The 12,691-nt window shown below is 47.2% G+C and overlaps 2 protein-coding genes across 2 annotated transcripts in view; one reads left to right on the top strand and one right to left on the bottom strand.

Moving 5' to 3' along the window:
• LOC141089319 (serine/arginine-rich splicing factor 9-like) overlaps positions 1–9,727 on the top strand; it is a gene marked incomplete at its 5' end in the record, with an annotated part of 29,742 nt that extends 20,015 nt beyond the window's left edge. Inside the window, one exon of the mRNA XM_073575642.1 lies at positions 8,766–9,727. Coding sequence (XP_073431743.1) covers positions 8,766–8,999 — 234 coding nt within the window. The remainder of the gene's footprint in view (positions 1–8,765) is intronic.
• Positions 1–12,691, bottom strand: part of LOC141089323 (tubby protein homolog) — a 409,143-nt gene that overhangs the window by 178,908 nt on the left and 217,544 nt on the right. The window lies entirely within an intron of this gene.

The following is a 12,691-nucleotide window of genomic DNA, read 5'->3' as shown; positions in this document are numbered from 1 at the left end:
AGAGATAGATATAGAGAGATAGATATAGAGATATAGCGAGAGATATAGATATAGAGATAGATAGATGAAAAGATATAGAGATAGATAACGGATAGATAGGTATAGAGATAGAGATATAGATGGTAGATATAGATAGATAGATAGATGTAGAGATATAGAGATAGATAGAAAGATAGAGAGATATATAGATAGATAAAGAGATATATAAAAAAAAAACCACAATACTCACCTCTCCTCCTCGCTCTCATGCTGATTCCGGCAGCCGGCTTCAGTGTCAGGAGCTGCCCCCTCTGCCAGACACACAGCGGGTGCGCGATGTAGTGACGTCATCGCGCACTGGCTGTGAGCCAGGAGCAGAGAGGACTGAGGGTGGCGCCGGCCCTGATTTACAGCTGTAGTCTGCAGAGCAGCTTACTGGGCTGGGGGCGGGGCCTCTGGGGGTGTGGAGACCTGAAATGATATTCACTGCTTCGCAGTGAATATTCATTTCTCTTTAGCAGCGGGGACAGGGGCTCCTGCCTCCTGAAACCCACTGCTGCTCCGCTGGCTGGGGGCCCCTGGAGCAGCGGGGGCCCTAGGCAACTGCTGGCCCTGTATGCCAGCAGGTGCCAGGGCCCACCAGATGCCAGGGCCCACCGGAGAATCCTCCGGTTCTCCGGTGGGCCAGTCCGACGCTGCTAGTGGACACTGGACACTTTTGGATTGTGTGAGGCCCACTGAATATCTGAGCGCTATGTCACAGGCTCGATGGCACAGCTGTGACCAAAGTGACTAGAGGATAAGTGAGATTTTGAATTTCTGCAGACACTTGTGGACACTGGACACTTTTGGATTGTGTGAGGCCCACTGAATATCTGAGTGCTATGTCACAGGCTCGATGGCACAGCTGTGACCAAAGTGACTAGAGGATAAGTGAGATTTTGAATTTCTGCAGACACTTGTGGACACTGGACACTTTAGGATTGTGTGAGGCCCACTGAATATCTGAGCGCTATGTCACAGGCTCGATGGCACAGCTGTGACCAAAGTGACTAGAGGATAAGTGAGATTTTGAATTTCTGCACACACTAGTGGACACTGGACACTTTTGGATTGTGTGAGGCCCACTGAATAGCTGAGCGCTATGTCACAGGCTCGATGGCACAGCTGTGACAAAAGTGACTAGAGGATAAGGGAGAGTTTGAATTTCTGCTCACACTAGTGGACAATTAGTATTGTGAGGAAAGAGGGAGACACAAGCGCAATATAGGGTCTTATCCCACAAATAAAGTAAACAGTTTGACAGAAAACTGCTCACCTGGTAGTAGGTATTCAAAGCATGTATAGATAAGGGCTGCTGCAGATCCACAAGTCGGTCACGACTATCTGAAACAGAGCTCTGCAAAGGAATACGTGGATTTCGTCCACGCTGCCCAAATGATGAAATTCCAGAAGGTTAATAAAGTTTGACAGTGGTTTATTCTACGCGTTTCAAGGTTTTTTGCAACCTCTTCTTCAGGAAATACCACCTTTTGGATTGTGTGAGGCCCACTGAATATCTGAGCGCTATGTGACAGGCTCGATGGCACAGCTGTGACCAAAGTGACTAGAGGATAAGTGAGATTTTGAATTTCTGCAGACACTGGACACTTTTGGATTGTGTGAGGCCCAATGAATATCTGAGCGCTATGTGACAGGCTCGATGGCACAGCTGTGACCAAAGTGACTAGAGGATAAGGGAGATTTTGAATTTCTGCAGACACTTGTGGACACTGGACACTTTTGGATTGTGTGAGGCCCACTGAATATCACAGCGCTATGTCACAGGCAGAAATTGGCTAGTGTATCACAAACTACAAGGTGTATGCAGAATTGGGCAGAATAGGAATCTCCCTAGAGTGCAGGTCTGTAAGAACGGAAACATGTCCTCGACTTATTCTCACAGAGTGACACAGATAGCTTCACTGTGGCTGTGATAACAGCCGTTACACGGTACTGTGTGAGGAGCGTACACCGCTGTATGGTGTGAAAAAATGCACGCTCAGTACCTCAGCAGGACAAAAAAAAAAAATTGGGATTGCTTTTAAAAAAGCAGTTTGCAGCTCAGTACCTCAGCAGGACAAAAAAAAAATTGGGATTGCTTTTAAAAAAGCAGTTTGCAGAGCAGTGGGTAAACAGCAATGCAGCTGTCAGGAAGCCTTAGAAGGCAGCCCAACAACCAACACCACTGATACACCACAATATAGCCTCCCCTTGCACTGCACACACAGTGACTGGTGTGTTGTACAGGCACAATCGCTAGCAGCATAAGCAGTTTTTTTTTCTTCTTCCCTGCCTAACGCTCTCCCTACAGAATCAGCAACCTCTCCCTATGCTAAGATCGGCAGAAGTAAGATGGCGGTCGGCGTGCACGCCCTTTTATACCCCCTGTGACGCCCACCAAAGCAAGCCAATCACTTGCATGCCCTTCTAAAAGATGGTGGTGACCCGTGCCTATGTCATCACGTTGCCCACAGTGTCCGTGGATCCTGATTGGCTGAAAAAGAGCGCAAAACAAACTTTTGAAATGCGACTTTGGCGCGTAAGTCGCCGACCTCGTGGCCGACCTCATCCTAGGGTCGGGTTTCGTTTCATGAAACCCGACTTTGCCAAAAGTCGGCGACTTTTGAAATTTTTCGACCCGTTTCGCTCAAATCTACTCACAGGTCTCACATGGCCAAGGCTGACCAGAAAAGAAAAAAATGTAGGGTTGGTGATAATGTCACGGTCACGTGTGTCTGAACGCAGCGAGTACCGCAAGGCGAACACATGACACGCGTGACCCTGGATACACCGCCTCCAGTAGGGCGAGTTTAAATAATAAAACGTGCAGCTGGATACACCGCCTCCAACTGGCGAATTTAGGTAATACACGTGATATATACAGTAGTCTGGAAACCCCGCCTCCAGTAAGGCGAATTTAAATAATAAAGGGGAAACCTGGGTAACAATAACAATAGTGGGCCCTGCGATAGGGAATAGGTACATGGAGACCTCCTATACTCCCCTGAGCCAGTGTCCCTGCACTCCTAACGTTCCCTATGCCGGTTCCACACTGGGCGACGCATGTGTACCTCAAACCCTGACTCGCCCTGCACCTAAACCCTCACTAGGGAATTGGTCGGTGTGGAAACTAATCCCACCACTGCACTAAACACACATAAGGGAAAATGACAAAACAGGGGGACACCACTTAGCTTTTCTCTGTTGCTTACGCTCCCAGCAACAGAGCCCACCACCTGCGTGCATCTTCTCCTTCAACCGGATCCATCACCATAACCGGATCCATCACCATAGTGCAGCCTTGGAGCAGAGTCCACCACCAGTTGCAGCTGCCCAGTAAACAAAGTCCCAAATATGAGTCCAGCTTCTGCCAAAAAGTCCAGCATGCTTGAGTCCAGTTTTCAGCAACCAAGTCCAGCATGCTGAGTGCAACTCTCACCATAGTCGCCACTCCACCAAGCCATGCAAGCACTTCCTGCTGACACCATAAACAGCGACTCCACCACGCCATGCCAGCCCTTCTTGCAGACACCAACGTTGAACTCCACCAATCCATGCCAGCACTCCTTGCAGACTCCAAAGCTGCCACTCGTCCCCTCTGGCTGGGCTGCTCAGGACTCTTGCTCAACTCCATCTTTCACCCAGGCTTCCTTGTAAATGACTAGCTATCACCAACAATCTTTGAACACCCCTGAAACTCTTTTATAGAGCCTCACACCTGATTTGTAATACGTGCACATTAAAACTAAAGTGTAATAACCACTCACTACCACCGGGCAAATTAGAACAAATGACACCACGTGTAATAATTCTAATGGCCACCGGGGGCAATCAACCCACTTTGGCACCAAGTCAAAGGAAAAAAGTTCACTTTGTCCATTTACTTGACAGATGCACCTTGGATCATGACAGTATGGAATTCTCTACCCCCGGGAGGTCCGACATCTTGGCCAAAAATGAACCAAAACGTGGGTGCAAACCATGATTGCAGAAGAATGGGGTGTTTTTGATGGATTCCTGGTATTGGTTATTTAGGGCGAATTCTGCTAACTGGAGATGTTCCACCCAATCGGACTGATGTTCCGAGACGTAGCAGCGGAGATACTGCTCTAGAAACTGGTTGGTGCGCTCAGTTTGACCATTGGTCTCAGGGTGGTAAGCGGAGGAGAAGGATAATTCAACGCCAATGCGTTTGCAGAATGCCCTCCAGAATTTAGAAACAAACTGGGTGCCTCAGTCGGACACGATATTCACCAGAGCGCCATGCAGTCGTATTACATGAATAATGAACAACTTACTCAAAGTTTCTGAATTAGGTAGTTCAGAAAGGGAAATAAAATGACATTGCTTACTGAACCTGTCCACCACCACCCAGATACATGAGGGCGGCAGGTCAGTAATGAAGTCCATGGAGATGTGGGTCCATGGACTCTCTGGAGCGGGCAAGGACCGGAGCCAGCCGGCAGGCCGATTATGGGGGGACTTGGCGCGAGCACATATTTCGCAAGCTAGTAAGTAATCTTTACAGTCCTTAACTACCGTCGCCACCAAAAGCTCCTAGTCAATAGTCTGGCAGTATTATAGACACCAGGGTGGCTTGCCAGGACAGAGTCATGCGACTCCTTCAGAACTTGTAGAAGAAACAGGTTGGAACGAACAATTTCTGGGGGGTGTCGTGTCAGGGGCTGGTTCTGAGGACCTACGGATCTCCTTCAGAAGGTCCAGAGACACTGCCGACGCAACGATCCCATTGGCCAGTATTGAAACTGGTTCCGAGTCCTTGGCCTGTGAGGGGCAGAAACTTCGAGATAAGGCTTCAGCCCTTACATTTTTAGTCCCTGGACGAAACGTGATCGCAAAATTAAACCTTGAAAAGCATAAAGCCCACCTAGCCTGCCTAGAATTCAGTCATTTAGCTGACTCCAAGTAGGTCAGTTTCTTGCGATCTGTGACTACTGTAATCTTGTGTTTAGCACCTTCGAGGAAGTGGCGCCATTCCTTGAAGGCCTATTTTATGGCCAACAATTCCCGATTCCCTATGTCATAATTTTTCTCAGTAGAAGAGAATTTTCGGGAAAAGAAGGCGTATGCACGGAGTTTAGTGTGAGAGACAGTGCCTTGGGAAAGCACTGCCCCTACTCCAACCTCAGAGGCATCGACCTCTACCACAAAGTGGCGGTCTAGATCAGGCTGGATTAATATCGGGTTGGCAGAAAAACAATCCTTTGAAACAGAAAATGCCTGAAGTGCCTCAGGCTTCAAATTAACCACGGCTGCCCCCTTCCGGGTCAGGTCCGTGAGTGGTTTGGCGATCTCCGAGAAGCCTTTGATAAATTTACGGTAGTAATTTGTAAACCCCAAGAATCGCTGCAGTGCTTTTAGGGTTTTGGGTTGCACCCATTCTCTAATGGGTCGAATCTTGGCAGGATCCATGTGGAACCCCTTAGTGGAAATCATGTACCCCAAAAAATGTACCTCCTCAGCCATAAAAACACACTTTTCCAGCTTGGCAAATAGAGAATGTTCTCGAAGTCTCTGGAGCACAGTACGAACATGTTGCGCGTGTGTAAGAACATCAGCGGAGTAAATCAGAATGTCATCTAAATAAACCACTACATATAACCCACAGATATCCCTGAAGATATCATTCACAAAGTTTTGGAACACGGCAGGTGTGTTACTTAGCCCGAACGGCATAACAAGATACTCAAAATGACCAAGGGGTGTGTTAAACGCGGTTTTCCACTCATCTCCATCTCTTATGCGGACAAGATTGTAAGCTCCCCGGAGATTAAGCTTGGTAAACCAACGGGCTCCCAGTAGCTGATTAAAAAGATCAGGGATGAGTGGAAGCTGATACTGATTCTTTACAGTAATTTAAAAAATCCCAGAAAAAGGAGTTAAAACTAGATTATAAAAATATAATAAAAGGTATACACCAATAAAACTTGTAAACAAAAAAGAAAGAATAAGGAGCATCTAATACCATATGCAAATAGTATTTTATTGAATATATTCAAAAGTTCCAAAAAAAGATTTTTATTTATTATTTATATAAAAATTTTATTTATTTAAAAATGTGAAGGACACAAGACATATGGTCCGACACAGATACTATAATTACAGATCAGGGAGACAACCTTATAATATCTTCATATATACCAATATTACCATGTCTGTATAGAATCATTTATGCCACTTTAGATATACATATATATATATATATATATATACATATAGCATATGCCAAACTAGTATCCACACACAATCTATTAGAACAATCTGAATAGTATAAAAGGTCTCACCAAAAAATATCTTTGTAACCGGTCACACCAAGCAGCCCCATTCAATAAAATACTATTTGCATATGGTATTAGATGCTCCTTATTGATTCTTTACAGTAATAGCGTTCAGCTCACAATAATCAATGCATGGTCTGAGTTCATCATCTTTTTTTTCTTCAAAGAAAAACCCAGCCCCTGCAGGTGAGGTGGATAGTCTAATAAAGCCTTTTCGTAGGCTGTCTGCTATGTAAGTCATTCATGGCTACACGCTCTGGACCAGAGAGGTTAAATATTCTCCCCCAAGGGTGTGTGCAGACGCTGCGGAATCCGCTGCGGATTAATCCGTACAGATTTTGCAAAAACCGCAGGTCAAAAGACCTGCGGATTATCTGCGGTTTTGCCTGCGGTTTGGTCCTGCGGATTCACCATCTCCACAATGGTGGAGATAGGAACCCACTGCGGATTCCGCAGAAAGAATTGACATGTCACTTCTTTCTGCGGTTTCAAAACCGCAGCAAATCTGCGCAGATTTTTCCGCAACGTCTACACAGCGGTTTTTTTTTACCATTCATTTGAATGGTACTGTACACCGCAGCTAAAACTGCTGCGGGTTCGCAGCGGCCAAAACCGCTGCGGAAACGCAGCGGAATCCGCAGCGTGTGCACATACCCTTGGGGAGACGGGAACCTGGGACCAAGTCTATAGGACAGTCATACTCTCTATGAGGAGGTAATTTCTCAGACTCCACTATGGAAAAGACATCCTCATAGTCTCCGAATGCATATGGTATAAAGGGTGTTTTAAGTTCAATTTGGTTCACTGACAGCGACATACAGTTACTCTGACACTGTAGACTCCAGCGCACGATATCGCCTAGGTGCCAGTCAATAACAGGATTATGCTGGTGCAACCATGGCATACCTATCACCACTGCATGTGATAAATTGTGAATAACAAAAAATGACATCTGTTCGGTGTGTAATGTCCCTACTGACATAGCAATTTCTGCAGTGACAAATTCCACTCCACCCTTTATAATAGATGTACCAGTAATCGCAGTGGTTTGAACAGGGGAATTAAGCCTTAGCAGAGGTACACCAAGACTCCTTGCAAGTAAAAAATCCATAAAGTTGCCTGCAGAACCACAATCCACATAAGCTTTTACACACAGAAATTTCTTAGAAAACGAGAGAGAGACGGGTAACAAAACTTTTCCCGCATTTACGGGCAATACCTGAGCCCCAGGGAAGTTTTGACCAGAGCTGCCAAGGGGCCGATGTCCCAGGAATGTGGATTTCTGACGCCCAGCATTTCCCTTGAAGTCTCCAGGCTGCAGCATGCTGGTATAGGAAGATGGGAGTGTTCCTTCAGGCTGTGCACTGAAGCAGGTGTTAGGGCAAGAAATCAGCTCAGGCAGGAGAAGAAGGAAAAAAAAAAGTTCAGGAGACTGCTTTTATGTATGATGGACATACACACAAAAGCAGCCTTTTTTGGGCCGGATATAATGTGACGACCGTCAGCGAATCTGGGCTGCAGTAGGACAGCGCCCCGAGTAACCCCGAGACCCTTAACCCCTATACAGGGATCTGGAATTGCAGCAAGGCCCAGGGGGTAGCTGTCTAGGGGCGCAGTGGACCAGAGCAGAACGGTCGTCAAGGGGTTAAAACTAAAACCCGTAATAATGGTCCGGAGACAGGAGTCGGAGGTCGACGGAAAGCAGAAGTACAAAAACAGCAGGCAGAAGAAGGGTCAGGAATCCAAGTCAAGGTCAGCGTCAAAAATCGGGAGAAAGGCAAAGGTACAAAAACGGCAGGCAATAGAAGGGTCAGGAATCCAAGCCAAGGTCAGCGTCAAAAATCAGGAGAAATGCAAACGGCAGGCAATAGAAGGGTCAGGAATCCAGGCTGAGGTCAGAGTTAACTATAGCAAATTACACAGTAGCACACAGGGGAACCAAGAATATATCAGGCGGCTTGCAAGACCAGTCCCAAGGTATTTGAGGGATCAGGTCATCTCTCACAGGTTCCCGGACTGATGATGTCATTAGGACCGCCCCCAGGACTAGGCCAGATGGTGATGCAGTAACCCCCTGACGACTGACAGAGGGGCAGAGCCTGCGCCCACCAAATGCCTGCGCAGAAGCCCCTTCTCTGTCACCACTATCACTCACAGGCGAACCACGGTGATTCCCAGTGGCCGAGGCAGGAACAGCCGTCCCTGAGTCTGACGGTGAAATGGCGGTCCGGCACCTCCTAGTGGCTGCGACCGGAACAGCAGGCCCCAAGTCTGACGGCGACGTGACCGACCGGCGCCTCCTAGTGACCTAGGCCAGAACAGCAGGCCCCAAGTCTGGCGGCGACGTGCCAGTCCGGCGCCTCCTAGTGACTAAAGCCGGAACAGCAGGCCCTGAGTCTGACGTCTACGTGACAACTCCGCTGGAGGAGCGGGTTACTTTCTCAGCGAACTGAATACAGAGTCCTCGTCTCAGAGCTTACCCCCTCGAGAAGTTGGCAGGATCTAAAAGATCATATGAGAAAAGCTGGAGATGTCTGCTATGCTGATGTGCACAAGGATGGCACAGGGATTGTGGAGTTTGTTCGCAAGGACGAAATGGAATATGCTTTGAGGAAATTGGAAGATACAAAGTTTTGTTCTCATAAACGTGAGACCTCTTACATTCGTGTCTCTGTTTAAAGACATGTTAACGGACTGTCCAGACAAGTAGAGAAAGATGACCGGAAGCCTATCACGTCAGGTTAATTAAGATGGGGGAGCAATGAGAAGAAACCAGAGTATATCTTAATTGCCCAGACGGCTATGTTCTACCAGGCCTGGAGGAATTGACTTTTTGTCTGTATATTTGGCTTGTGGATTTAAGTGTGGATTCTGGTGGGTCAAGAAGGTTGACTTGCACAATGATATACGATGTAACATAGTGTGTGCTTATCTGATGTCTGTTTATATTCTTGAATCAGTTTGTTGACTTGAATGTAGCTAGGGAAGGCTGTGAGGGTGTACTGAAGGACACTGGGTAATTCTAAAATTTGCTTACCTGCCTTGGGTATTAAAGACCCTGAGACAGAAAGATGGGGTCTCATGTCATCACATAGAGCTACTACTCGGACATTCTGCTAAACACTTAGCGGACAAGAAACTGTTCAGGATCCCAGCTGAGGGTATGTCAGACCCGGCTGAAAGAACACAGGACTGCTCTCGGTTATCTCCCTACGCTTGTGACCTCCTCTCTGTGTGTTATCACAGGTGGAATAGCGACCCTGGGAGCTCTAACATAACATCCACTAGCATCCCTATGAGCCAGCAGAGGGGAGAGACCTTGTAATGTGCACCATCTTGGGGTAATTGCTGGGATAGTTCTGTTTGCTACTGGGTGTTGTGGTTCAATAAAGCTTGGCCACACTGTTTTACCCTAACCCTGTGTTGTCTGTGTAGTGTTCTGCCCACAGGGAGATAGAGTTGGCGTTCAGTGGTATGAGCCGTGGTCCATGCAGTCTTGCTAAAGGCAGCCGGGCCAGCGGACGAGAGCACCCAGTGACCCTGTTTCTCCACAGTGGACATCTTGTTTTAGCGCCATTTTGACACTGTAACAGCGCATATAAGGTGCCCCATAGTTCTTCTTATTGTATAATACACTCCTCATAGTCCTCCATATATTAAAATACACTGCTCAGTCCTCCATATAGTATAATACACTCATAGTGCTCCATATAGTATAATGCACTGCCATAGTCATCCATGTGGTACAATTCACTTCCCATAGTATAATGCTCCCCATAGTTCTTCATATAATGTATTTCCCATGGTCCTCAATACAGTATAATGCAGCCCACATATAGTATAATGCAGCCACCCCATTGAGCATAGTGCAGCCACACCACAGAGTATAATGCAGCCACCATCTTATAGTATAATGTAACCCCCATAGAATATTAATGCAGCCTCCCCTCATATAGTATAATGTAGCCCCTCCATAGAATACAATGTAGCCCTCCTCATATAGTATAATGCAGCCCCTGTAGAATATAATGTAGCCCCCTCATAAAGTATAATGAAGCCCCCATACAATATAATGCTGCCCCACATAGAATATAATGTAGCCTCCTCATAGAGTATGATGCAATCACCCCCATAGAATATAATAAATATAATACAGCCCCTCATAGAATATAATGTAGCCCCAAATAGAATATAATGCAGCCCACCTCCCCATAGAATATAATGTAGGCCCTCATATTATATAACACAGCCTCCCCCATAGAATATAACGTAAAATGTACCCCCCATGGTATTTATCAGCACAGCCCACCATGGTATATATCAGCACAGCCCACCATGGTATATATCAGCACAGCCCACCATGGTATATATCAGCACAGCCCACCATGATATATATCAGCACAGCCCACCATGATATATAGTAGCACAGCCCACCTTGGCATATAGCAACACAGCCCACCATGGTATATAGCAACAAAGCCTGGTATATAGCAGCACAGCCCACCATGGTACTTAGCAGCACAGCCCACCATGGTACTTAGCAGCACAGCCCACCATGGTATATATCAGCACAGCCCACCATGGTATATATCAGCACAGCCCACCATGGTATATATCAGCACAGCCCACCATGGTATATAGCAACACAGCCCACCATGATATATATCAGCACAGCCCACCTTGTTATATAGCAACACAGCACACCATGGAATATAGCAACACAGACCGGTATATAGCAGCACAGCCCACCATGGTATATAGCAGCACAGCCCACCATGGTATATAGCAACACAGCCCACCATGATATATAGTAGCACAGCCCACCTTGGCATATAGCAACACAGCCCACCATGGTATATAGCAACAAAGCCTGGTACTTAGCAGCACAGCCCACCATGGTACTTAGCAGCACAGCCCACCATGGTACTTAGCAGCACAGCCCACCATGGTACTTAGCAGCACAGCCCACCATGGTACTTAGCAGCACAGCCCACCATGGTATAGAGCAACACAGCCCACCATGGTATACAGCAACACAGCACACCATGGAATATAGCAACACAGACCGGTATATAGCAGCACATCCCACCATGGTACTTAGCAGCACAGCCCACCTTGTTATATAGCAGCACAGCCCACCATGGTATATAGCAGCACAGCCCACCATGGTATATAGCAGCACAGCCCACCATGGTATATAGTAGCACAGCCCACCATGATATATAGTAGCACAGCCCACCTTGGCATATAGCAACACAGCCCACCATGGTATATAGCAACAAAGCCTGGTATATAGCAGTACAGCCCACCATGGTATATATCAGCACATCCCACCATGGTATATATCAGCACAGCCCACCATGGTATATATCAGCACAGCCCACCATGGTATATATCAGCACAGCCCACCATGGTATATATCAGCACAGCCCACCATGGTATATAGCAACACAGCCCACCATGATATATATCAGCACAGCCCACCTTGTTATATAGCAACACAGCACACCATGGAATATAGCAACACAGACCGGTATATAGCAGCACAGCCCACCATGGTATATAGCAGCACAGCCCACCATGGTATATAGCAACACAGCCCACCATGATATATAGTAGCACAGCCCACCTTGGCATATAGCAACACAGCCCACCATGGTATATAGCAACAAAGCCTGGTATATAGCAGCACATCCCACCATGGTACTTAGCAGCACAGCCCACCATGGTACTTAGCAGCACAGCCCACCATGGTACTTAGCAGCACAGCCCACCATGGTACTTAGCAGCACAGCCCACCATGGTACTTAGCAGCACAGCCCACCATGGTATAGAGCAACACAGCCCACCATGGTATACAGCAACACAGCACACCATGGAATATAGCAACACAGACCGGTATATAGCAGCACAGCCCACCATGGTACTTAGCAGCACAGCCCACCATGGTACTTAGCAGCACAGCCCACCATGGTACTTAGCAGCACAGCCCACCATGGTACTTAGCAGCACAGCCCACCATGGTATAGAGCAACACAGCCCACCATGGTATAGAGCAACACAGCCCACCATGGTATAGAGCAACACAGCCCACCATGGTATAGAGCAACACAGCCCACCATGGTATACAGCAACACAGCACACCATGGAATATAGCAACACAGACCGGTGTATAGCAGCACAGCCCACCATGGTGTATAGCAGCACAGCCCACCATGGTATATAGCAGCACAGCCCACCATGGTATATAGCAGCACAGCCCACCATGATATATAGTAGCACAGCCCACCATGGCGTATATCAGCACAGCCCACCATGGCGTATATCAGCACAGCCCACCATGGTGTATATCAGCACAGCCCACCATGGTA

This window comes from Dendrobates tinctorius, unplaced genomic scaffold, assembly GCF_039654945.1.
Source record: "Dendrobates tinctorius isolate UK_male_01 unplaced genomic scaffold, ASM3965494v1 ptg000045l, whole genome shotgun sequence".
NCBI lineage: Eukaryota > Metazoa > Chordata > Amphibia > Anura > Dendrobatidae > Dendrobates > Dendrobates tinctorius.
This window is presented reverse-complemented; position numbering and strand designations above follow the sequence as displayed.